Source organism: Triplophysa dalaica, chromosome 4, assembly GCF_015846415.1.
Source record: "Triplophysa dalaica isolate WHDGS20190420 chromosome 4, ASM1584641v1, whole genome shotgun sequence".
Lineage (NCBI taxonomy): Eukaryota > Metazoa > Chordata > Actinopteri > Cypriniformes > Nemacheilidae > Triplophysa > Triplophysa dalaica.
Window position 1 is genome coordinate 27,740,751 of NC_079545.1, and position 24,778 is coordinate 27,765,528.

At 39.4% G+C, this 24,778-nt stretch overlaps 2 protein-coding genes across 20 annotated transcripts in view; one reads left to right on the forward strand and one right to left on the reverse strand.

The window, feature by feature from the left end:
• Nucleotides 1–243: 243 nt before the first annotated feature.
• On the forward strand, nucleotides 244–18,501 carry golga2 (golgin A2). Of its 12 annotated transcripts, none has more exons than XM_056745832.1 (28): nucleotides 244–339; nucleotides 2,783–2,911; nucleotides 4,406–4,489; nucleotides 4,983–5,117; nucleotides 5,419–5,468; nucleotides 5,596–5,659; nucleotides 6,895–6,954; nucleotides 7,648–7,728; nucleotides 8,920–8,958; nucleotides 9,049–9,111; nucleotides 10,604–10,697; nucleotides 10,773–10,879; nucleotides 10,956–11,014; nucleotides 11,100–11,241; nucleotides 11,334–11,423; nucleotides 11,573–11,680; nucleotides 11,755–11,842; nucleotides 12,314–12,450; nucleotides 12,524–12,742; nucleotides 12,821–12,934; nucleotides 13,022–13,246; nucleotides 13,332–13,431; nucleotides 13,514–13,602; nucleotides 13,686–13,848; nucleotides 13,933–14,103; nucleotides 15,283–15,389; nucleotides 15,472–15,628; nucleotides 16,263–18,501. In XM_056745832.1, exons 1-28 carry the CDS (start codon nucleotides 292–294, stop codon nucleotides 16,547–16,549), a joined length of 3,210 nt encoding a protein of 1,069 aa, XP_056601810.1. In that variant the 5' UTR covers nucleotides 244–291; the 3' UTR covers nucleotides 16,550–18,501. The 12 variants fall into 12 exon arrangements, with proteins under 12 accessions (XP_056601810.1, XP_056601812.1, XP_056601817.1 ...); XM_056745834.1 differs by having other exon boundaries at nucleotides 13,936–14,103; XM_056745835.1 differs by having other exon boundaries at nucleotides 292–339; nucleotides 2,783–2,902.
• Nucleotides 18,502–19,826: 1,325 nt separating this feature from the next.
• Nucleotides 19,827–24,778, reverse strand: part of dnm1a (dynamin 1a) — a 42,630-nt gene continuing 37,678 nt past the window's right edge. For 2 of the 8 annotated variants that reach the window (XR_008906482.1, XR_008906483.1), the window contains exons 22-24: nucleotides 24,147–24,183; nucleotides 20,941–20,989; nucleotides 19,827–20,723 (exon numbers count right to left, since the gene is read on the reverse strand). Coding sequence is in view for 3 of the 8 variants with exons in the window: in XM_056745845.1 (XP_056601823.1) it covers nucleotides 20,669–20,723 (55 nt within the window). In the remaining 5 variants the exon portion in view is untranslated. Of the gene's footprint in view, nucleotides 20,724–20,940; nucleotides 21,528–24,146; nucleotides 24,184–24,778 lie in introns of all 8 variants that reach the window. The other 6 variants (XR_008906480.1, XR_008906481.1, XR_008906484.1 and 3 more) reach the window with 4 other exon arrangements.

Below are 24,778 nucleotides of genomic sequence, written 5' to 3' on the forward strand. Positions count from 1 at the left end.
ATGTGTATGTGTGTGTGCAAGCACTCTTGGCAAAAAAGCTCTTTCTGATTGTAATTCTAATACATTTTTTTGATTAAAGGGGTTTTGATCAACCCTGTGTACCGAATGAGTAACTGACCTGTATTTATTTATTATTTATGTCCATTAAAGAGCGAGGTTTTTGCACATTTTACTAAAACTGTCAAAATATTCAGCAAATATTCGACCAAAACCTGCGCACTAGCGCCTGCGCCCACACGCGGATTCAGTTCATCTGATGACGTGGTGCCGATCCCTCAGCTGCGCGAGACGATGGCTGACCAGAGCAGGCAAATAAAACTCGCTGCAGCCAAGAAAAAGGTACTTTTACGCACATTTATTTTAATAATCACGCTCGTTGTTTCTTTAACAATTATTTGTTGTTAATTAAAGACGCTTGTGCGCGCGCGTTAAATCTGTCACGGTGGCGTTCCACGTCTACCGGCCTCACCGCGAGCGCCCATCCGGCTGCCAGCACTCCATGTCCGGTCGCGGCTGTCAGGAAAGCTCGGGGATTAAGCTGCGCCTGCACGTCTCAGTGAAACCAAACGTTGTCTTGTAAATAACTAGAATCTGTCTTGCTAGTCTCATCTGTCAGTTTTGTTTTAAACCATAAAACCGTGTCAGAAATGTGATCTGATGTTATTAGCCTGTGTGAGTTAACGGGTGACAGTTTAGCTTAGCATGCTAATGTTGTTAGCCTCTGTGTATTGGCATCAGTTTCGCTAAGTTAAAAATGACTTTAAACAGCGCGTAGCAGTGTAAAATTATATATTAACCTGTTTTATTTGTTGTTGTAGTTCATTTTTTGATTGAAAATAAGCTGATCAGCGTTAGCTTCCTCACTAGTTAAAGGGCAGAGAGTGACAGCACTAACAGCTGCTTCATTGACTTTATGAACTTAACATGTAAGCATGTATTAATATGGCCTGTTTGTTCCAAGACCCCTCACGGTGGTCTTTTACTTTGAGTTTAAGTTTGTACATTTGACAGTAGATAACTTTTTTGTCTGTGTAGGCAGCATGATAAATATTGATGCCTACAAGTGCTGTCAAGCTAATAATCTCTTCAGATTCCTAAAACGCCATCTAGGCTGCTAGTATAGGTATGCAGGTACATACCTACCAGGTGTTCACTTGGTAGGAATCTTGCTATCATCACCATCAAGGTGTCTAGTAAGGCGTTTACTTGATTCCCCAAACCCTGTCTTGCTAGGTGGCTCAATATATAGGGAGCTCATGGAAGGCCGAAATACTGTCTAGACAGGTTGGCTGTGCACGGTAGGCTTTGAATCCTTGTCATTGTTTTTTTACACTCTGTGTGTTGGTGTGTTCAGGAATGTCAAGACTTACTGAAAGATAAATGTAGGTATTTGAGTGATGAGACGGCAAGGGCTGTGTCTTATGACTGCTGATTAAGACCCGGCTGTTCTGACAGCTGAAGAAAACAGCATCGCATGCTCTGAATGTTTATAGAGGATCTGGCCTGAAAGTGGGTTCTCCATTTACAGCATTAGGACATGGGATGTTCAAGGACAGAATATACAGTGTACTTGTCTTGAATCATACCTCATCACGTCCAACAGTGAATAATATATCGTCTATTCAAACCACAGTTTAAAACAACGTGTCTGAATAAAGCAGATTTTTGATTATTATCACATGACTTGTGGACATGGTCTCCTATTACACTCACTGTGATACAATAGTTTTGTCTTCGTTTTCAACACTAAGTGCCCAATTACTTGGAATTTGCGCCCATGGGTGTGCTGGTCTGAGAAGCGAGGTGTGTTCCGGCGCGTTTTTGGCGCATTGATATGTTGAGAGGCAACTGAAATATACTGCGCCATTGACCAACTGAAACCTAGTCTTAAGTCAACAATGCAATATTTTTTTAGTTATTTAATGTTAATTATATGCACTTATAGGCGGGTTCACAGCGCACGTACACTCTGCTTATTAAACATAGAGGGACACGCTGAAGCACTCTAAAAACAAACAAACAAAAATTCCACATATTGTAAATAAATGCATTACAACACAAAAGATTATTATTGTGGACATAAAGATAAAAATCCAGCTTTAACCTCGCGCAAGAGCAGATGCGTTGTCCAGTGTTTGCTCTTGGGAAGTCCACCGTGTAAATGTGAATCCGCCAAGGCGCGAGCGCAACTGGCTCTTAAAGGGAATGTGAGATGAGACTCTGATTGGTTTACTGCATGTTTTGGCCAAAACACACTCATAACTCATTAAGAGAATAGGTACAACCCTGACGCCCCGACCATTTTCCCCTTTCGTTAAACTAGCAGAAGTGGATTCTGACACCCCCCAAGCTCACTTGCCCGGCGCTTTAGACCATGCGCTTTGATTGTTAATATAGGGCCTTATACATATTTCACCATATCTAATTTTAAGAACTTCCTAAAATGTGTTCTAGAGTTCTGTTTAAAGAAATGAGATTTGCTATGGTCATTTGTTTTCTGTTACAATGCAGTTTCACCTTAGTGAAGTTTATGCTATAAGATGCGGTACCAATGTTAGAGAACATTAACATCAGTATATCATTTAAATCTCTGTTGTTTTTGCTGTAAAGATATAATTCTGTATTCTGTTAGTTTTTTTGTTTTTATTGTAAATTGTTTGCTTTTCCTCCATTGACATCTGCTGGATGTTTGTCCACTGTTGAACCTACGTGTTGCTGAAACTCAAACAAAAGTTGACATTGTTAGAACTGTATTTCAGCTTTACTCTGTGTCTTTCCGCAGCTGAAGGAGTTTCAGCAGAAGAGTACTCCATCCACTGGAAGTGCTGGACCAAAGAAGAAGAGGAAAGGGAAAGGGGTCGACCAGCCGGACACCCCAGCTGACAGACGGTCGCCGGACAATGTGAGTCAGGTGCAGTTCAACCCATCATCAGTTATTTTGGGGCACAAGACTGAATATAAGCTTCTGAATGTTTTATTTGTAACTCATAGGCTGTGAAAGAAAATGCATAAACGATTTTGATTCAGAAACGACAGTGTTTGTCCACTGTTGAACCTCAGATTTTAGACTAAATAGACTGTCTGTGTTTTAAATTCAACTCTGTTTTGAAGTTTATGTCTGAATATAGTTTTAAGCATTGATTGACAAACACAAATTAGAAACAAAGATGGCAGAATGAGAACAGTGAGAGCTGTAAGTCTAAATCAGCAACCCTAAATACATTCAAGCTTCATTTGTTTTTGCTGGTAACAGGGTTAAACAGTTGAGCTTTAACAAGTAACAATTTGTGTACAAATTGATACAATAAATGAGATTTTAACCATACAAGTCCAATTTATTATGATTTCTGGATGTCATAGTTTAGTTGAGTTTTTTTGGCAACCAGTGGGGTTGACGTTGTCTGACATTGAAGTCTTTTAAACTATTCATCATGTGTTTGTTAGAACATACATGAAAAACACAAAGGAAGACAAAAGAAAACCTTGTTTATTGTCATTTCCTGTTGCCATATGTATTGTCGTCTCTGTGCTGCTACTGGTTTTCAAACAGGTCTTGGATATTGAACTTAAAGATGGAGGTAACACCACGCAGATTCTGCCAATCTCATATTAATCTTGAGTATCTATACAGTAGTATTGCATACGTCGTATCTTCTAAGATTATTTATTTTGAAGGAATTTATAAAACGTGATAAAGCTGTACGATTATTTCCGGAAAAAGACGAATTGCTGGAGGTGGGGACATACAGCACAAGCACACAACAGAAAGCTCCACAAGCGCAACCATGCCACTCTTTCACTCATAAACACGCAAAACAAGCAGATTACAAATACATTGCGGAAATCGTATGGCCCTCGATATCACTCAAATGTCGAGCAAACTTTGCCCAATATTCAGGGATGGAAAATGACCACCTATTTCGCCATTTAACACCCAAATACACAGAGATATAACACCGCAAGAATTGATAACGGTATAGTTTGTCATAAAGCTTATTGATACTCTGGTATCGACCCAATTATGTACCGGTCCAAAAAAGTACTGGTTCTCGGTACCCATCCCTAGGCGTGAGTCTACATTTAAAATAGCGAATATACGCACGGAAAAGATGCAAAATGTGAATCGGGCCTTAAGCTTGAGAAGCCAACTCGTTTAACAGCGTAAAGAATTGGCTTGTTACCCCACCTTTAAGCAGCTTTACACTGAAATCTTGTTTGTACGGGGCTGTCTGTGATTTTTAAGGTTATGGAATATGTATAGAGAATCTGTTTAGTTGCATCTTTTGCACAAGTAGGTAGTACCTCTGCACAACTAACCCTTCACCTTGCGTTATCTGTCTCCTTTTCGCTTGTCACTCTCACTTATTCCTTTTCTTTCATGCTCTGCTTCTCCTTCCCCGTGTAGATTAAGAATATTCTCAAAGTTGTGGTGTCTGATCTTAATCTGACTAATGGAGTGTCTCAACCTCCATTTGTCAAGCGCAGTCAGGTGAGCAGCTCCTGTCCTCTGTGCTCCTGCATGCAGTCACATGATCACAGGAGGTTATTCTGAACCGGCACAGAGTTTGGTTCCGTTTGAAGGTCTTGCTGCATGATGAGATTGAGGTCAACATGAAATCAAAACCGCCTATTTACTTTCTTTATTCTGTGTGCACAGCCAGGTGGCCAAATGCTTTGTAATAACTTGTTCACGTTAAGCTTTAGTTCCGGGTGGATTCCCGTTATCTGCTGGTTTTCATCGTTTAATATCCTGCTTTACTCAGAAATATGTTAGGTTACAGAAATAAAATGGATTGTGAGCGCTGTTTCATGTTGACTTCATCTCTCATACGTAACGTTAAAGTCGTGCTGCGGGAAACTGAAAACTTGAATCACTCTATATGAACAAAAGTGTGCATCACGAATGTATTTGATTGTGTGTATACTAACTGTGAGTTCATCCACTGACACGTGAGTGTGTGTTTGTCGCTGTGTTGTCTCAGGACCGTGTGGATTTGGGAAACCGGGTCTCGCAGGAGCTGGAGGAGCCCGGCGCAGAACCTGACCGAGACTCGGCTGTCTCTAACCTCGCTTATGCTATTAACACTGAGTGTGTCGCTGATAATGCGGCTCTGCAGGTCTGTCTGCATGTCTTAATGTGTGTGTTATAAAAACGATCGAACTTCCTGCTTACACAGCATTACTCTGCATTGCCACTAGAGTTTAAAATACTGTGAATAATGCTGTGTAGGTCTGAGCTGTTCAGGTTTTAATACGCAGGTGATGTTCATTTAAACACTTCACATGAGTTCTGCTGTCGTGATTCGTGTATCTCACTTCATTTAGAGCGTTGCGTAGTCAGGTTTATGTCACTTTCCACATCACACTCTCTCCGGTCTTGTCTGTTTTTGTGTCACCTTTGTGTTTTTGTTTCATCAGAATCACACAGCAGATGCGAACGCCGATGAACGCTCAATGGAAGACAACAGGTGAGTCAGAACACATCAAATAAAACCAAAACTAACATTTTAAAGTCTGAGAATGGTCTGTATTTTAATTCTGTATAATCTATGAAAGCGTTATGTAATGTTGACGTGTGCATGGATGTGATTGCAGGCCGCTGTCGTCCACAGAAAGCTTGAGACAGCTTTCCCATCAGCTCAATGGACTTCTGTCTGAGGTCAGTCTCCTGTCTATCTGCTCATTCACAGCTCATGTAGCATCTACAGTGGTGTGCAGAAGTTCTGGAAAAAGCTGAAACTTTTTAAAAAATAAGAGGATTTTTGAAAATGAAGTTTTTTTATTTATTTAGATCTGCCCTGAGCAAGTTATTTTAACTAAAGTTCAAACTAAAGAATAATAGCAGAATTTCTAAAAATAGCTCAAGTCAAAAGTTAAGACGCCCCTGATTCTTAATACTGCTGTTACCTAAACAATCAATGAGAGTTTTTATGTTTAGTCATAGTTGTTTAAGGGTTTCTTGTTTGTCACGAGTCATTATACTGTCCACTGATCTTCAAAACAATCACCCAGGTCCTCCACAATCTTTGCTTTTTCTGCTTTTCTGGATATTTGAATCATGTCCAGCAGAACTGTATGATGTTGAGATTCATCTTTATAAATTGAGGACAATCAAGAGACTCAAACACAACTATTACAATAGATAAAAACATTCAGTGCTGCCCACAAAGTCAACACCATTCATTTGAAGTCAGGAGGGTGTAAAACCTCTGAAAATGGTTTCGGTGTAAATTGTTATCGTTTCATTTATACATCTTATTTTTGTATTTACTAATGTCCTTCAGAACATTAAAAATATATACATGTTTTTCAGGAAATTATATATATATATTTTTCATTAAAACCATTTTCAGAGGTTTACACCCTCCTGACTTTGAATGAATGGTGTTGACTTTGTGAGCAGCACTGAATGTTTCTATCTATTGTAATAGTTGTGTATGAGTCTCTTGATTATCTTTTTTGATAAATTCTGTTATTATTCTTTAGTGTGAACTTTTTGTTAACATTTCTTTAGTGAAATAACTTGCTCAGGGCAGGACTAAATTAAAACTTTTATTTTCGAGAAGTTTCAGCTTTTTCCAGATTCTGCAAGCGGTGTGTAAACTTTTGTATTTCACTGTATGTGAGAATGACATTTTGAGAAATCTTGAATAAAATGCAGTACTCCTGTACCTCCTTTTAAATGCCACAAATCTAATCGCATACATTTTGGAAGAAACTTTCTTTGAAGTTACAAGACGTAGAGTTTCGTTCTTTTACAATGCTTGCAAATAACAGAAATAAATGTCAGTTAAGAACTTTAAAGTATCCATAAATCCAACTGTTGTTTCGATATCAAATGAACATTATTTATATGTTATATGACCTTTTCTTGTTCTCCTGTCTGCAATTAAGTCATCAACATACATCAATGGGGACAGCGGACCACCGACCGTCAGTGAGAAAGAAATGGAGGTGTGTTCATTTACCTGGAATCATATGTCCACTAAACACATTGAAACACAGCGTCTGGCAGATCGTGTTGTTTAATGTGATGACATGTAGTCGGGAGGGTTATATTTACTTGAGTAATCTCTCTTATGTGCGATAATCTTATTCAAGTGTTTGTGTAAGTTTCTAAAGTCGTAGCAGTGGGAGAGGCCAGCAGTCTGTGTCTTACATAACGATGTCAGACTTGATTACGCTATTAAATCCCAGAATTCCTTTAGAGTTTACGGAGCGAAATGTGGACGAATCCCTCTTATCTGCTCAAGTAGGTTATGTAGTTGTGAAACGCACACTATCTCTCTTGTTTACATTAGTGAGTCCGACAGGAAGTGTGATGTAGTGCACACATGATCTCCTGCCACACTGAACAAACATCCTGCTTCACTGTCACTAGAATTTCCTGAGCAGGATAACTTTTTTCAATATTTGTTGTTTGTCCAGAGGGCAAAGGCCGACAGACATTACCAAAAAACATCAGCTAAACTTTTCTGGTCTTTTAAAGAGATCAATTATATATTTCCACACTGAAAAATAAATGTTTTATATCCCTCACTGATTTATATTTGGTATCACACCTCTGTGTGCCGTCACACACCCCTCACCTCAGCTTGTTCTTCATTCTGTTCTCTCTCCCTCTCTCTGTGCATGCCGGCACGTTAGACTCGCAACCAAGAGCTGGCAGCTGCTCTGGACTCCAGCGCGCTAACAAACGCCCAGCTCGCAACCAATCTCGAGACACTGGTAAGAGTGTCTGTTAGACTGTCTGTCACTGTATGTGTGTGGCTGTGTGTCTCTAACATGCTGTGTTGTCTAAGGAGGACGTGTTCTTGAATTTAGTCGGTATAGCATGTTAAAATGTAGCACTTGATGCTCAAACCAGTAATTAGAATAAATCTCTGTTGACAAACAAGAACATCCTCTAAATGCTCACGTACATCATCACTATTAACACACACATTCACATATGTGCGTATCTTGGCGCAAATGTGACTTGTTTACTCTAATCTGATTGTTGACTCACTTTTGTTGTGCATGTGACTTGCATTCTAACCAACTAATAACAAAATAACAAAAATTAAAGTTTTGCAAGCATGAGTTATTTAAAGGAGCAATGTGTAGATTATAGCGGCATCTAGTGGTGAATTTGCGAATTGCAACAAATGGCTCACTCCGCTTACCTTTCCCTTTCGAAGCACTCCGCTGGCTCACACAGAACTTAGATGTCCGCAGTTTTTGCTTCTTTGCCGAAGGAGATTACGAATTTACGAAACACACTCTTTAGAGCAGTTGACCGTTTAGGGCTACTGTAGAAACAAGATGGAGAATTCCGTGTATGGGGACCCGCGGTGTATGTAGATGGAAAAAGCTCATTCGAAGATATTTAAAACATAAACCTTTATAATGTGCAGTATTTTCCGCACTATAATCCTGAGCGCCTTATATATGGATCAAGGCACTTATCCATATATCTGGACACTGAAGAAGAAGAATTCGAGGGATTCGTGGACGGGGAATGAACTGAAAAAGTGAGCTTTATGTGTTATCCGTAACTGAACAATGTTGAGTTATGCACTAACGTTTGATTTAGTGGTATCAGACTGTTTCTTTTACTACGTGTTTACTGAATTAGGGAAAAGTTCCCCTCCACGTTTGGGAGAAGAGTGAGCAAGGCTGGGAGATATTGTTAATATGCACATCAACGTTTGAACAACGTTACCATGAGAGTGAACAGAGTTGTCGGAACGCTTAATAAAGTTTGACTTTATCTGACTGTTTTGTTGACATTCCCTTTAGCACAGCTCCATCTAGTGGATGCATAACGCAAACCCAGTCAAACGTTTGACTGCAGTATCTTCTATTCTCACTGTTTCTAAAAAAATCATCATTTGATTCAGATGTTGCTCATATTAATATGTTTGTTTGTGTTTTTAGACGAAACAGTCTCAAGATCTTTCTGACCAGCTGCAGAAGGTACAGAGCCCACACATGCGGTTTAATGTTAAACTGATCATTTGATTAAAAGAAGGATTGAGCTTTTTGTGTGATGTGTTTTCTGTTCAGGAGAGGAAAGAATTTGAGCAGAAGTTTTCTAAGGAGCAGGGAGCCATACGTGAACAGCTGCAGGTGAGCGTGTTGCGCTCTGATTCATGAACAAATGGTTCTTATGATCACCTTCTTGATGATTTGAAATGATTTGATCAAATGATTTACCTAGAGACTACTTCAGATGTCGTTATCAACACTGCTCCGAAATGACTTCCTGTTTTAGTTCATAATACTACACAAAGGTTTGAAACAAAATGTTAGGCAAATATCGTAAAGATTTAATTTCATATGTGAAATAGGGCTGAAACGATTCGTCGAGTTACTCAAGTAATTCAAATACATTTTTAATACATTTAACTTCAGTACACAGGAAGCACTGCGTTTCCCCACGGACCGTTATTACTAACGCACAGCCTGCTAAACTCTATACATGTAACTTGGCTCTCAAGTTTCACGCATTCACAGTGAGACACAGGCACTTTAGTCTGTTCACGCACTCACATGTATGTCTCATGGTGATAAATAAGTGATAGCCTATTGAAATGGTGAACTGCTATGCTAGAGTTTTAGTCTGTTTTGCGAGTGAAACTTGTTTTCCGGCTGCATTGAGTCCATAAAACTAGACTAATGGATGAAAAATCCTGTTATTTACACCTGCCATCTGTCTGTTCTGTGTGTCTGAGTGAATGAACTGCACAATTTAACATGCTACACGCGTGACGCTCATGAATTTGTCTGCGCTTTATGAGGACATGAACACATGAACTTCATCTCCTGAGTTGCTCTGAGAGTTAATATACGAACATCTTATTGTTTGAGTGAAGAAACGGACATACTAAAAAATAAGCATATTCTGAAAAACTGCCAAAATAAAAGGTTAACTAGATATTTTATGTGGACAAATCTACTACTTTTTAATAGTAAGTGAAAATAAAATAAAACTAATTCAGATAAACTAAATGCATCAAGATGAAGTTAGTTGTTTACCTTTGAAATTATTCTTTCTATTTTAATAATATTTCTGAATTATTCATTTGTATTATATGGCATTTTAAATGTAATATGGCAATGTAGTGTATTAAATGGGTTAACTTTTCACAGATATTAATGTATCCAATTTCAGCAATAAAAATTTATTGTTTTTAAAAAGGAAGCAAATTAGTTGTTCATTTTAAGAGACCTGTCTTAATTTCTCTCGTATATTTAGTATTGCTCTTTTATAAAGAAAAAGTATTTATTATCCGAATAACCGATTAATTGATGGAATAATCAGTAGAATACTCGATTACTAAAATAATTTATACGAATTCACATAAACTTGGGCTGACAACAGATTTAACCTTTGTTTTTGTAGTTAATGATTATGCTTATTTTCACTCATTTTGAATTAAATGACATTCCAGATTTACACTTTAAATCTTGTGGGTTTAGTTTAAATACATCCAAAAAGAGTCATGTGATATTCATGAAACGAGTTACATATATGAGAAATAAATGTTATAAGCTTTTGTGTGTCAGTCTTAAATGTACAATTGTGACGTTGAGTAACGTGTTGTATGTTAATTTTCAGGTTCACATCCAAACTATCGGCATTCTTGTGTCTGAGAAATCTGAGCTCCAGACAGCGCTGTCTTACACACAGCAGGCGGCACGACAGAAGACAGGTGTGTGTGTGTGTGTGTGTGTAATATTACCCGTGTACACAAATGTTTGAGCTAGTGTGTTTGTGTTTTGTGCAGCCGAGGCAGAGGATCTGAGCTCGCGTCTGCAGGCCAATAAACGGCGAGTATCGGAGTTGGAGAGAACATTATCAACAGTCTCTACACAACAGAAACAGTTTGAGAAGGTACCGCATCACGGTTTAATTTGACACACGGACACAGCTTGCGTTACAAAAAACGTGTGTGTTTTGTTTCCTGCAGCACAATAAAGAGCTTGAGAGGGAGAGAGACAGTCTGCGAGTAGAAATCCTCAGATTGAAGTATGTCCACTTTTATTTCTCTCACCAGCACTGTGTGTTTGTTGCGGTAGCTGCAGATGTTTGATGTTCTCTTTGGGTTTCTCAGTAAAGTGAGTGAAGAGTCCAGACAGCAGAGCTCTGAACTCTCCGAGCAGCTCAAACTGACTGTGAATGAGAACAAAGCCGCGAAGCATGAACTCCACGAGCTCGGCAAGCGCTTGGAGATGGCCGACAGCATGCTGCAGCAGGTGAGGACACAGCAGACACGCCCGCAACACGCAATACTCGCCTTCTGTTTCCTGTGATGTAAACTTCTGTGTTTCTTCTTCTGGGTGTGAAGTTCTCCAGTCAGTCTGGACCTCCGTCAGAACAACAGCAGGTTCAGCTTCTACTGGAGGAGAAACACCAGTTAGAGCAGCACATGGCTCAGGTGTGTGTGTTTGATGTTGACATCTGTTTAAACACATTTTATGACTTGAATATTCAACACACCTTCACAGGTGCTAGTGAAATGAAGACCAGAAGTGACGTAGCTCGCTAGGTTTTGGCACAGAATGATTAATGTGTGTTTTTGTTTAGCTGATGGAGTCGGTAGGTCAGCTGAGGATGGAGAGAGACCAGTACGCTCTTCAGATACAGGAGGAGGGGCGAGTGTGGAAAGACAAGACAGAACAACTTCTATCTCAGGTACATATACACACACACACTCACACCCTCCTGGAGAGAGTTAATGATGCTGAACATTGTGTTGTGTTGTGTAGGTACGGCTGATGTCTGAGGAAAGGGACGCCACAGCTGCTGAAATTATTGAACTGCAGGACAAGATCTCAGATCTGGAGAACGCTGCAGGTATGCTTCCCCTTTGAAGTGTGCGCGAGGGACAACGTACAGTGCACTTAATGCAAATTTAGCATTTTTGTTTTTGTTACCTTGCGTTAAACCAATTTCTTGCATTAATAAGTTCAACCACAAGGTGGCAACAGTGCCCTGTGGGCGTGGATTCAAGGCATCCTAAAATACACTACTTGTGTCCCAAATGACATACTATGCACTTAAACTATGCACTCAACAGTCTAGTGTATGAATTTTAGAATAGTATTGTCCCAAATGGAATAGTACACGGTTTTCTACTAACAGGAAGTGTTTCCGGAACACATTACGAGTCGAAGGAAGTATACTTTGAAAGGTTGTGCGTTCGGCTGTAAGCGAGTGTAAAAAAGGAAGCATACCACAAGCTTTATACACACGCACTACCTGCATTGTTCGTTACACTTTCATTTGAAGGTTATTTAATACTTTTGATGTCATTTCTGTCTGCAGCTCTGATGAACAAAGAGCAGGAGTCCCAGGCCTTGTCACAGATCACAGGACCCTCAGAAAGTGAACTGGCCCTTCAGGAATCCATCCGCAGTCTTCAGCAGGAACGGGATTCTCTCAGTTTACAGTATCAAGCACAGGTAACCGCCACACATAAGCAGCATTTTTCCCCACTTGTACATGCGTGTATAACCGTTGCCATGTGTGACGCAGGTGCGGGACAATGAGCAGCTCAGTCGACTGGTGCAGGAACAGGAGCTGAGGCTGGAGGAGCTGGAGAGACAGACAGAGCGCACAGCTGAAGACGCGCATGATCGACTGCGCATTTTAGAGGACGCCCAGAGTGACAAGGCCACCATCAGCCGAGCGCTGGCCCAGAACAGAGACCTGAAAGATCAGCTGGCCGAGCTTCAGAACGGCTTCGTCAAGCTGGTGAGCATCTTCCTGGGAAAGATGACGGTCACCTCGTCTCATCTGATTGGCTGACGTGTGAGTGTTTTCTTTCTCCAGACCAATGAAAACATGGAGCTGACCAACGCTCTGCAGTCAGAGAATCACATTAAGAAGGAGATCGCTCGTAAGATGGGTCAACTGCAGGAAGATCTTCACAACGCCAAAGAACAGGTTTGTTGACATGACCATACTAGATTTTCATTTAATACTCTTCCATAGTAATTGTTTAATCCTAATTTCCGTGCCTCGTCCAATCAGCTGCTCGAGAAGTCGAAGGAGAGGGTGTCCATACAGGAACAGAGAGATCAGTACCTGAGCCATCTGCAGCAGTACACGGCCGGTTACCAGCAGCTGGTGGCGGAGCGTGAACATTTACACAAGCAGTTCCTGCAGCAGGCGCAGATGATGGACCGACTGCAGCACGATGAGGTGGAGGGCAAAGTTCAGCTGGAACAGAGTCACATGCAGCTGCAGCAGGCGCAGGTAACTGCCAGGCATGACGGGAAATACATCCGATTCTTATTTCAACCTTTGCATGCTCAAATCCCCCGCCTGCTTCTTTCCACAGGAGAAGTTAAATCAGCTGGTCAGAGACAACGAAGAGTTGAAGACTGAAGTTCAGGAGCTCTTGAACAGCTCCTCGATGAGCCAGTCGAGTAGAGATCAGGGTAAGTCTGACTCCTAAGCGCTCCACAGATCTCCACGCTTCTGTTGTGAACAAACTGCTAAATAGGCTGTTTGATTTTGAAGGAGATGGATTGGAAAGTCCTTCACCTGCAGACAGCTTCATGAAGTCTCAGATTGTCATCCCCGAAGACTTCGAGAGCAGAGACGAGATGGTGAGTTGGTCAAAATAAAAGACTGAATTGCTTTCACATTCATTTTGTCTTCAGTGAGTGAATTCTTGCTCTGCTGTGTTTAGGAGGAGTTTGTGCATTCTGCTCTGTCACGTCTGGAGGATGAGCGAGATGAGATGAGACGCAGGTTTGAAGAGGAGCGGAGACTTCATCACGCCACCCGGCAACAGTTGGCGACTATGAACCATGAGCACTATCATCATCATCACGACACTCACACAGACACAGGTTACACTTCTGAACTAACCCAGCTGTTGTTTCCTTCAGGAAGTGAAGATGTAGTTTTGTGAGCGGCGTGTGTCTGTGTTTCAGCAGAGAGCTCCAGTGGTGTTCCTGTGGAGGTCCATGAGGTTCAGCGGGATGCTATGGAGAAACTCCAGCATCGTTTCACGACTCTCATGCAGGAGAAGGTGGATCTGAGGGAGAGATTAGAGGAGCTGGAACACCGCTGCATTCAGCTCTCAGGAGAAACGGACACTATCGGTGAGAACACGGATGGCATCTAGTGCCAAAATATTTCTTACTGGGTACCATAAACACAACCATGATACTAACTGAACTGTAAGATGTTGGATGTGTTAAACCCCATCCGTGATTTTGAGATGGCCATTGGTTCTGAATATATTTAGGTGGATTTCAATGTGCTCAAATAGGGCAGTCACGATTAATAAACTATCGTCTCATCGTGATTTATCTAACCTCATCGCGTAATGGTTTCAGATCATTGCAATTATTGCACATCTCTATAGAAGACACAAGGGGGTGCTATAGTGCATGCTTATTGCATATTTGAGTGTATATATTGTGACTAAATTATGCTAATACTACAAAAATTGCACCACCACAACACCACAACACCATCACTTTAAAAAGTGTAAAGTAAAATTTGCTTGTAATCTTGAAGGTGAGAAAAAAACAGACTAGAACTAGAACTAGAAGCTAGAAGCTAGAAGCTATTCTATGACTGATAGCATTTAAATGATGGCTTGAATTCACCCCTGATCAATTTACTCAATTTACAAGTTGTAATATTGACACTTTAAAGCCTACACCTTAAATATATGATGAACCTATTTTTTCCTATGTCATTCCTAGAAAAAAAAGTGTTATATCAAGATCAGTAATTTAAAAGTCAAATAACAATGTATGAGAATTAAATGTCATAGCACTAAAACAGACAATTAATCGTCAACCCCCCCCCCAAAACAGACAATAATCGACATAATCGGCAAAGTAACCACTGGCAATTAATCGCAAAAGCCCAAAAACGGACAATTACCTGTCATAATCTTCAAAGCCCCCCCAAAAAAACAGACAATTAATTATCATTGCCGACAAAGACCCAAAACAGACAATTAATCGTCATAATCGCTAAAATCAATTAATCACCACAGCACCCCCCAAAAAACAGACAATCGATCACAGAAGAAAAAACAACTACAGACAATTAATCGTCACAACCCGCTGAAAACAGCCAAGTAATCGCCAAAGACCAAAAACAGACCATTAATTAAAATTTCATTTACCGCAAAATTTCATAATCGTGACCGCCCTAAGGCCCAAATGTTTTTGCATCTGATGATTTTTTGTCTTTTACCGGTCATTCATTAAACCAGTTTGGGTCGACCGCTGTTTCTCATAGCTACCTGTTTGATCTGTTAGGTGAATACATTGCACTGTATCAGAACCAGAGAGCCATCATGAAACAGAAACACTTTGAAAAAGAGCAATACATCAACATACTGGCCAAAGACAAGGAGGAGATGAAGGTACCTGCGATGATTGTGTAAGAAATATACTGTATGTGTGGTCTGCTGTGTGATGTTGCTGATGATGTGACGTGTGTTGTAGACCAAGTTAGCCGAGCTGCAGGACCTGGTCATGCGTTTGGTGGGGGAAAGAAACGAGTGGTACAGCAGATACATGAGTGCCATCGGTAACCCCGACCTCATGCTGTCTGAAGAAGAGCCCGCTGAGAGACGCCAGCTCAATGCTGTGGATAGTCCAGGTACAACACTGTCATTCATAGAGGTCTGATTCAGATTCATTTCTGATTGCTCAGTTGCTTATTCCGAGGCGCTAAATCTGATAACACGCCACTCATTTTAACTGGTACAGCTTTATCCTTAAAAGTAAATGAAGAATAAATGAGTAAAATAAGGTTTTATTTGCCGTAAATTAGCTTATGAAATAATTCCATTTCTTCTTTTTTTATTGTTTAAATATTTGGCGTATATACTAAGTGTAGAATGGTATAGAAGTCTGTCTCAAGGCTTGTGCACACCGGGATGGTAATCGCTGACGTTTAACATCTTGTGAATAAACAATGGGTGCCAATGTGAGTGTGCACCCCAACTTACAAAACACCAGACCGGTCTCCATGTGAACACAAGTCTGTTCTTGAGGAATTGAGAAACATCCATAAAGTTGGGCAGCGCCACCTTTTGTACCGGGGTGTTTCTGTGCTTCATTAGGCACCATCTGTCAGCGAGATAATTTGTATGTTCACTCGGCTCATCGCCAGTGAAAATTGCTTGGGTAAGAACATCGAAAACGTCTTGAAAAACGCGCCCGGTGTGTACAAGCCTTCTAGTTTCTGTGAGTTTTATTTACTAATATTTGTCTAATCTCATTCCACACAGCGATTCTGGACATAAGCTCAGCGGTCGATGCGTCTGTAGTACCCCAGTCCAGCATGGATCCTGAGATTCATTCCCAGAGTTCTGAGAGGCCCAGATCTGCACATGAGCTCGCTGCCGGCCCGTCTCTGAGGCCCAAAGAGGACGGCACGGCCCGTCAGATCATGCAGCTCTTGCAAGAAATCCAGAATCCTCAGGCCAAACCCGTGTCCTTCCTGGGAGAAAACCCGTGCATCCCGTTCTTCTACCGGCCCGACGAACAGGATGAGGTCAAGATCTTGGTTGTCTAAAATCCTTCAGTCACAGTTTCCTGCATCTCTCTCATTCTTAATCTGAGACTGTCGTTCCGTTCGACGCGAGATGACGCCGACAAGCATTTTTTGGCCTTTCTTCTGTTTCTCGGGCTGAATGAGAGAAATCTCTGGACTTCTGTGAATCTCGGGTTGGATGGATGTCTGCGTTCTGCTCCTGTCGTCTCTTCTCCAGTTGTTAATTTCGTCGAGAGGTGTATTAGAGGGATACAGTTTAGGTCATGGATGTTTTCATCTGGACGATGCAGATTTTTTTTTTGCTTAACATGAGACACTCTTTAGATACTAAAGTAGGGCGGGTCAACGGATTGCACAATAACAAGGGTTTTCTATGAAGTCGCTTTGAGGAGTGGGGTTTGATTCAAGAAAGCATTGTTTAGACAAACATACGGCAAGTAGGGCAAAGTATTGTGAAGGTGATCCAAAACTAGAATCTGAAGCTAGATCTGAAGTACAGTTTGAACGGAAAGTTATGTGGATTCTGCATCACACACAGCAGTCTAGTGTGAAACGGGGTTGTGGACGACAAAACCAAACTTCTCAAAGGCATTCGTTAGATATAAAATCATAATGTTGAGAGGACGGCACCATCTCTTGAGTTTGTTTTACTCTGATGGCTGTTTACTTTTAACACCGAGGGAGTTCATTGAAAGATTGTTATCTTGTTTTCCCCCATAAACACACCGAGCACTTTGTGTTATTCCAGAGACTCGTGACCCGTCAGATCCAGACCTTCGGAGACGCGTGACGGGATGAAGGCTGTTTGTTGTTGACTCCACGATGTCAGCCGTGCGTTGTTTTGTAGAACAAATGAAGAATACTGAACAGATGTTGATGAGCGAATGAGAAACGAGCGCACAGGTCTGCGAGAGTCGTGTTTGTATACAGCGGTCGTGAGATACGTCTTCATTCACAGAGAGAAAACGGCCATCGGGAACGGGCACAGAACTCTGGGTATTTACAGAGTGAGAAACGCATCCTATGAAGAACGCAGATATAATGCATTAGAAACGTACGATAATTGTGACCACAACCGAAACGCAAAATCATTTTCATAGTTCTACTTCAATAGAAAAACAAACAACGCTGGTTTCATGTCATATCGTGTGTAATATTTATAATGTTGTAATGTCATACTTTTAAACAGTCAGTTATTTATTATAAGGATTTGGTGTGACTGCTGTGGTCTCAATTATCGACACAAATTCGAATGAGTATTTGAATCTATGATGCTTATGAAAACCATTTATGATGCATTATAATCCATGTGGGCTTCGTAGTGTTCCACGCTTGTTTTGTTTATTTCTATTCACCTGAAGATTTTCAGAAAACTTAGTGATAGTTTGTTATCATATATGTTGGTATAACTGGAACACATGTTAAAGCAGAAGAACAGAAATGAGTTGACATCTCAATACTTTGTGTGTGTGTCGAGGCAGTACGTCTATGTGTTACTGTACCGTCTGGAGCAGGTGCACTCGAGCACTTTCACGTGTGTGATTTTTGAGCAGCGAATGTCCAGCGTAAACGACACTTGTATCTGCTTTTTCATCTACTTTTTCTTTCGAATAGATTTTACAGTGATTATTTTTGGACGTAGGACGTTAATCAGAGATTATTAAAGCGAGATGCTTCTTTTGATTCGCAGAAATGTTACGGATGTGTAAATAGTGTAACTGTGTATCATACTGTATATTGGTTTGGGGACGCTCACATTTACCCGCTGAAGATAAAGAATAAATCTAGTGTGAAGAGAAGAAGAGCGAGAGATGAGATGTGGTGTGATTTCATACTAAAGCTTACTTCAATGCCAATTCTATTTATTTGGAATAATGACACTAATCTCGTTTCATGTACACGATGAAGGAATGATGGCTAGTTTCGGCAGAATGATAATTTTCTTCCAAAATAAACTTGATTGAGCAAAAGTTGTTCATGTCTGGGAGGTGTTTCACTTTTGCTGTGTTTCAGGTCTAAGGTTCTTTATATGTGAATGCTTTTAGCAGCTTTGCTGCGAGTCTACCATAGAAAATAATTCCCAGTTGTTATTATTATTATTATTATATATTTGTATTATTTAAATATTTTACATTGATTTCCAAAACGGACCAAACTGAGAAACATGAGCATTTTCCTCTGTGTAATATCAAGTTTAGACCCAATCCAGATGTAAAGATGACACGGGAGACATTGGGTACACTTAACTTTAATAAAGACACAGTCAAACTGATCCCAGAGCAGGACACACTGTTACACACATACACACATTCTGTCAGCCGTTACACAACTCTCTGCCCAATCACAGAAAGAAGGCCGGTTTACATCAATACACCCCCTTTTTGCACATCATTATACGCTTTTAATAAATAACTTAACCATAATAATTTAATATTCAATACTCATACATGTGATCTACACGCTAGTCTCTAAACAGTGAAAGCACAACTTGCATAAATGCATCACAAAGATACACAACATTGAAGATAATGTACATGATAAATAACGTTGATTATTTTCTGGTTGATAGGTTTTGCTAAGACTCAGGGTCCACTGCAGATTCAGAATAAAATTTGCTTTGTTTTCTCAAACAACAAACAACAATACAGTACACTGGTGTGAAGGGTCACGTGACACTTTCATTACAAAACAACATCTGAACAAACCACTGATTTCTCTGCATAGACCAGCCGTGACATTTACTCCTGTTCGTTCTTAAAGGGACAGCTCACCCAAATGTTTTATTTTTTCATTTATTCACCTTTGTCATTACTGACCCTTATGAGTTTCATTCATCTGCAGAATACAAAAGAATATATGTTGTAGAACATTGATAACCAAACAACATCGAATGCTATTGTATGAACAGAGCGGTTTTGAATCACATGAGAGTGAAAACAGGTTTTAATTGAATTTTTTTGGGGTGAACTCTCCCTTTAAATTATATTATATATTTTGCAAAATGTCAATGCATGGCTTTGATGCATTATCCACACACACAAAAGTTGACCGTTGTCTCAAAATACTTTTATTTTATATTTTAGACCCTTTAAGGAATAAACTGTATATACAGTAACCTTTGTAACTGTACTTAAAACAAGAACATAACATTTTATGAAACTTCATGAATACCTTTATAATGCAACGGGCTTCATAGAAAACCTATATTATGTGTTTAAACGGACGCACGCACCGGGGGCGGCATTTAACTTCAGGTCTGTGTCTAATAACATGATTACATTAAATAAACGGTTTGTTAAATTTTGTTTTATGTAACTTTTTATAAACAATTCGTATGGGTCCAGTAGTTTGACGCATTTAAACAAACCGTATGGTAACCCCGGTGTGGTAGTTTAAATTAAAAATGTTGGCGAGACACGCAGCGGTTCTTCTCGGTTTCTTTTGATAACTATCAGAAATAATCTACAGGCGCTCATATTGTTTTTGAATGTGTACCGGACGTAAACATAAACGCTTGTTTATGTTGTACGAGCTGTTTCTTTGTATACTTTAACTGTAAGCAGTTTATAGTGTGTGATAAGCGTGTCTCATTCTGATCGCAGTGTCTCGACAGTCTCGAGCATTAGTCTATTAGCTTTCTATGAAATGAAACGAACAATTTCTGTAAACACACAAAACTTCAGATCGTCTGTTCACCCCAAACAGCATGAATATCTTTTAAACTTGGAAACACGTGACGTAAACATGTCTGATCTGAAAATATATTGCACTCTATAATTCATTCCAGCCTCTTTGATTTACTGAACGGATGTTTGATTTCTCAAGGTGAACAGATCACATAATCATCATGTTTTGGACAATAAGGATTTTTATCACTACTTCTATATTGCGCTAGAAACCATCTCATGTTGTGGTTTGTCGCTTTAAAATGAGCCGTAAAGAGAGCTGTGACATCTTGATGAACTCGAAGCTGGAGGAGGGTTCAACCAAAGAGAGACGTCTCACCGCCACCTGTCTGACGTCATGAGAAGATGCTTTAAAAGGCCTCCATCTCTCTGATCCTGGTTTCTCTTGTGATGATGGGTTTGTTTTGCAGGGTGAAAAAGAAGAAGAAGAAAGTGGAGAAGGGACGAGGAGGTGTTATGAGGAGGTTATGGGGCTCTCGGGGCGAGAAGTGCTGCCATTGTTCGGCCGACTGAGCCGAGAAAGCAGAAAAAGAAAACAAGACACAAGCATAAGTGTTAAACACAAGCCAAACCTCAGCAGACAACTCTAAATGACCCGAGTCCAGAAGACAAAACGCACTCTCCTGTGTACTGTATACGTGAGGAAAATCAAGGATCATCATTGGATGATATACATGATGTGTGTCAGTAGATGAATAGTGGTGTAACTCCAGGAAAGTTTATTACCCTTCAGGGGAGTCGAGTGTGGTCTTCTGGCCCGTGACCTCAAGGAGCACTTCAGCCGACACACATATAAAACAAACAGAAAAGAAGAGCCCCAAAATAATGTAGAGAAATACAACTGAACTCATTCCGATGCAGTTATCTGAAGACGCTTGACAGAGATAATGCATCAGAAAAACAAACCGTGACGATGAAAATAAATCAGGCAACAGAAATCAGAGCAATTGTCAGCACCTCCTGTCGGTTCAATATGTGATCCATATGTTTTATCAATGAGTAACCAGACAAGAAACCCAGTTTGGAGGTGTTTTACCGTGGTCAAGTGTTCTTGTGGTAAAATCACTGTAGAAAACTTTTTTTATTTGAGAATCTGTAGAAATAATGATCAGATTGTGCTATTTAGAGTCTGAACTGTACAGCGGCATTCTGCATGTGTGTGTTTAAATGAAGTCTGCAGGGAGGGGAGGAGTTTCAGCGTGTTATGGGCGTGTCTGTCCAGCTGTCTGTCGCATGTGGGAGGGGCTTAATAGTCTAAGAAGGAGGAGTCTGTGGGTCTGTTGGGTCGGGTAGGTGAGGCCGGGGGTCGTCGGCTGCCATGGAAACACAGACAGAGGAAGATGAGTGAGACACACACACATTCACAACTCCGTCATCTTCTAAATGGTGTTCACTCTTATTATTCAACATGCAGATGGGTCAAAGACTTAAATGAATTGGAGATTCATATTTGGTTAACTCTTTTTTTTCTTATTTTTGGCTTTGTGTGATTTTACTTAAATTGAAATATTTAATCATTGCATAAAAACACACAGTAAACAGAGACAGAACTCATGAATGAATGAATGAAATGCCATGAGACGACAATGTGCAGACGGAAGGAATCCATCTGACCTTTGACCCCGCTGATCAGCTTCACCCTAAAGGTCACAGATGTGTGTGTTTGTGTGAATGTTTCTCGCGTGTGTTTCAGTGTGAGCGGTCATAAATAATGATGTGAACATGATAATGAGATACAACGAGATCAGATGTTGTACAAACAAATATAATGATACTGATTTATAACACACGCTGTAAAAAAAATCCAGAAAAAATAATCTATACCATAAAAGAAAAAAAATCGCTGTAAAATTACAGAATATATATATATTTTTTTTAAGCAGGAAATCTGTAAAAAAGGCACGATAATTACAGGGGGTTTTTAACAGTGCACGCAGGGTACAGAATCTGATCTGAGACCTCCAGTCGGGCACGCTTTGACAATTTCTCCTTCTACGAGCCGTTCTGCAAACTGCTTAAAGATTCGACTGACTGTCTGAAGTTTTGAACGGCTGTTTACAAGAATGTTCTGGGTTCAATACAAATTAAGTTTGACATACGACATCTGTGACATACTGTTGATTTTCACAGTTTATATCATAAACTCTCCAGTGATAAAAACAAGCAACACTCATAGTTCCATTAAAGCACTTATACTTTACACAAGTCTATGGGGCAGACGTAAGATATCTTAGTTAAAGCTTTTTAATTCTTCATGTTATCTGAGCTATAAATTCTCTGGTAGCAGGAGTTTGTCGAATACAAACAGATGTAACTCTAGAGATGTGTTGAGGTTTTATTTTCAGGACAGAACCTCACTACCCCACACACTTGTTTTATGGGCTTTAATGTCATTTATTACAGATGCTCACAGAGCTTAAGATGCATTAAACCCAGGAACATTCATCACATACTGAGAGCTCATGCAGTGTTTTAGAGAATCTGACGTCTGTCCCAGAGACCCTCAGAGAGAGAGATGCTGCTGTCTGTCTAAAAGATGAGTGACAGGAGCTTTTCTCTAGTGTGTGTGTACTGTCAACATCTCTTTCCATGTATCGGTATGGTCTGTCTGTACTAGGGCTGTCAAACGATTAATTGCATCCAAAAAGTTTGTGTTTACTTAATATACTTTAACAAATGTCTGTGTACTTGAATATAATTTTTCTATTTATAAACACATACACATCTCTTATATTTAAGAAAAATATTAAAACTAATACAGGTTTAAGGTTATTTTAGTTTGAGGTTAAATGTTAATGTTCATTGAAATCAAATCAAATATTGATCAAAAAATTATTAGAAAATGTATCTAAAGAACAAATTAAAATGTTGCCTCAAAAATAAAAATTGAATTAAGTTTAATTGAAATGTTGCCTAAAAAATAACAAGAAATAAGTTTTAAGCACTAAAATTATAATAGTAAACAAAAACTAAAGTAAAACTAAAATAAAAAATAATTCATCTTATAGCAACATAAAAAATAAACCAATAAATTATCAAATGAAAACATCAAAAATAAATATAAAGCAAAACTTTAACTAAAATTAACACAGGAACTAAAAATCTAAAAATAAATATAATTTAAAATATGGATAAAACTAAAATCAAAACTATAAAAACTCTGGTTTTGTCATAATTTCAATTATTGGTAAATATAGATAAATATATAAAAATATTTACTATATATACACAGTTTGTGTATGTGCTTATAAATACAAATTAATATGCACAGTACACAGACATATATTATGTAAACAAAAACTTTTATTTTGGATGGAATTAATCGTTCGACAGCACTAGTCTGTACATAAGGCTTTAACAAAAGATATCAGCAACTTTCACATTTTGGAAATTATGGTGTGCAATGTATATGGTTCTGGTTGAAGCATAAATTCACTTAACGTTGTTCCTATTTTTCAGAAACCAAGAAAAATTCCGGTCAGTGGAGTAAGAAAAATAAACCTGAATTAAGTACTAATTATTAAAAAGGTCAAACTAATGATCTTTTTTTAATACCCCATATGCAGATTCTTCCCCTCTTAATTTAAGTAGATTTTTTATAGAAAACAAGACATTATAAGTTGGTCTCATTCTGCTTCTCAACTATCTTGCATCTGGAATAAAGTATACGAAACGTCTAAATATCCTTTAAGAAAAAAACATTTTAGAGTGAAGAAAAATATTCAATTACGTTACACATTTTTTGATTTTTGGGAATCAAACACAAACTTTAGTTTCGTGCTGTCTGATGTCAAAAATATTGCAGCCCAGTGAATATTTCTAATGTGTCTCTTTAAAGAAAAGGAAGCAACAGATGTTGATTTTGTGTCTCTGAGGGTCTCACTGACAGCGGGCCGTGCAGGAGATGATGATGCTGAGAAGCGAACACATACCAGAAGCACAAGTCCTCACTGGTCACTGATTGTAATTCTGTGAAAAATAACGATTATCAGCAGGAGGGGTCGAGGCGGCGTGACGGGAGGAGGGAAGCATGTGCAAGACACGCAGTTAACATGTTAACATCTCTCCGATCTAAGCTGAACGCATTCTGAAGTCCAAAACCTCCGCGACGTGAAAGAAACTGTGAAGACACTTCACATCAGAATCGATAAGATTTCGATTTGGGTTTGTTCCTTTAAACATTATCGTTTGACTTCAGAAAACTCAAAACTATATTCAGAATATAATCCAAATGAGCTCACGATGATTTTAAATGACATGACATTTAGAGAAAAACTCTGTCATCGTTTACTCAACTTCATATTGTTCCAAACCTATTTCATTGTTCTGCTAAACACAAAGGAAGATATTTGGAAGAATGTCAGTTACCAAACAGATCTCATCCCCCATTGACTCCCACAGTATTTAAATTCCCTACTATGGCAGTAACTGGGGGATGAGATCTGTTTGGCTACTGACATTCTTCCAAATATCTCCTGAAGGTCTATCTATCTTTCTGAGGGAGAGTAAACGATGACAGAATTTCATTTTTTCTGTGAACTGTCCCTTTAAGAGCTCTTGTGTT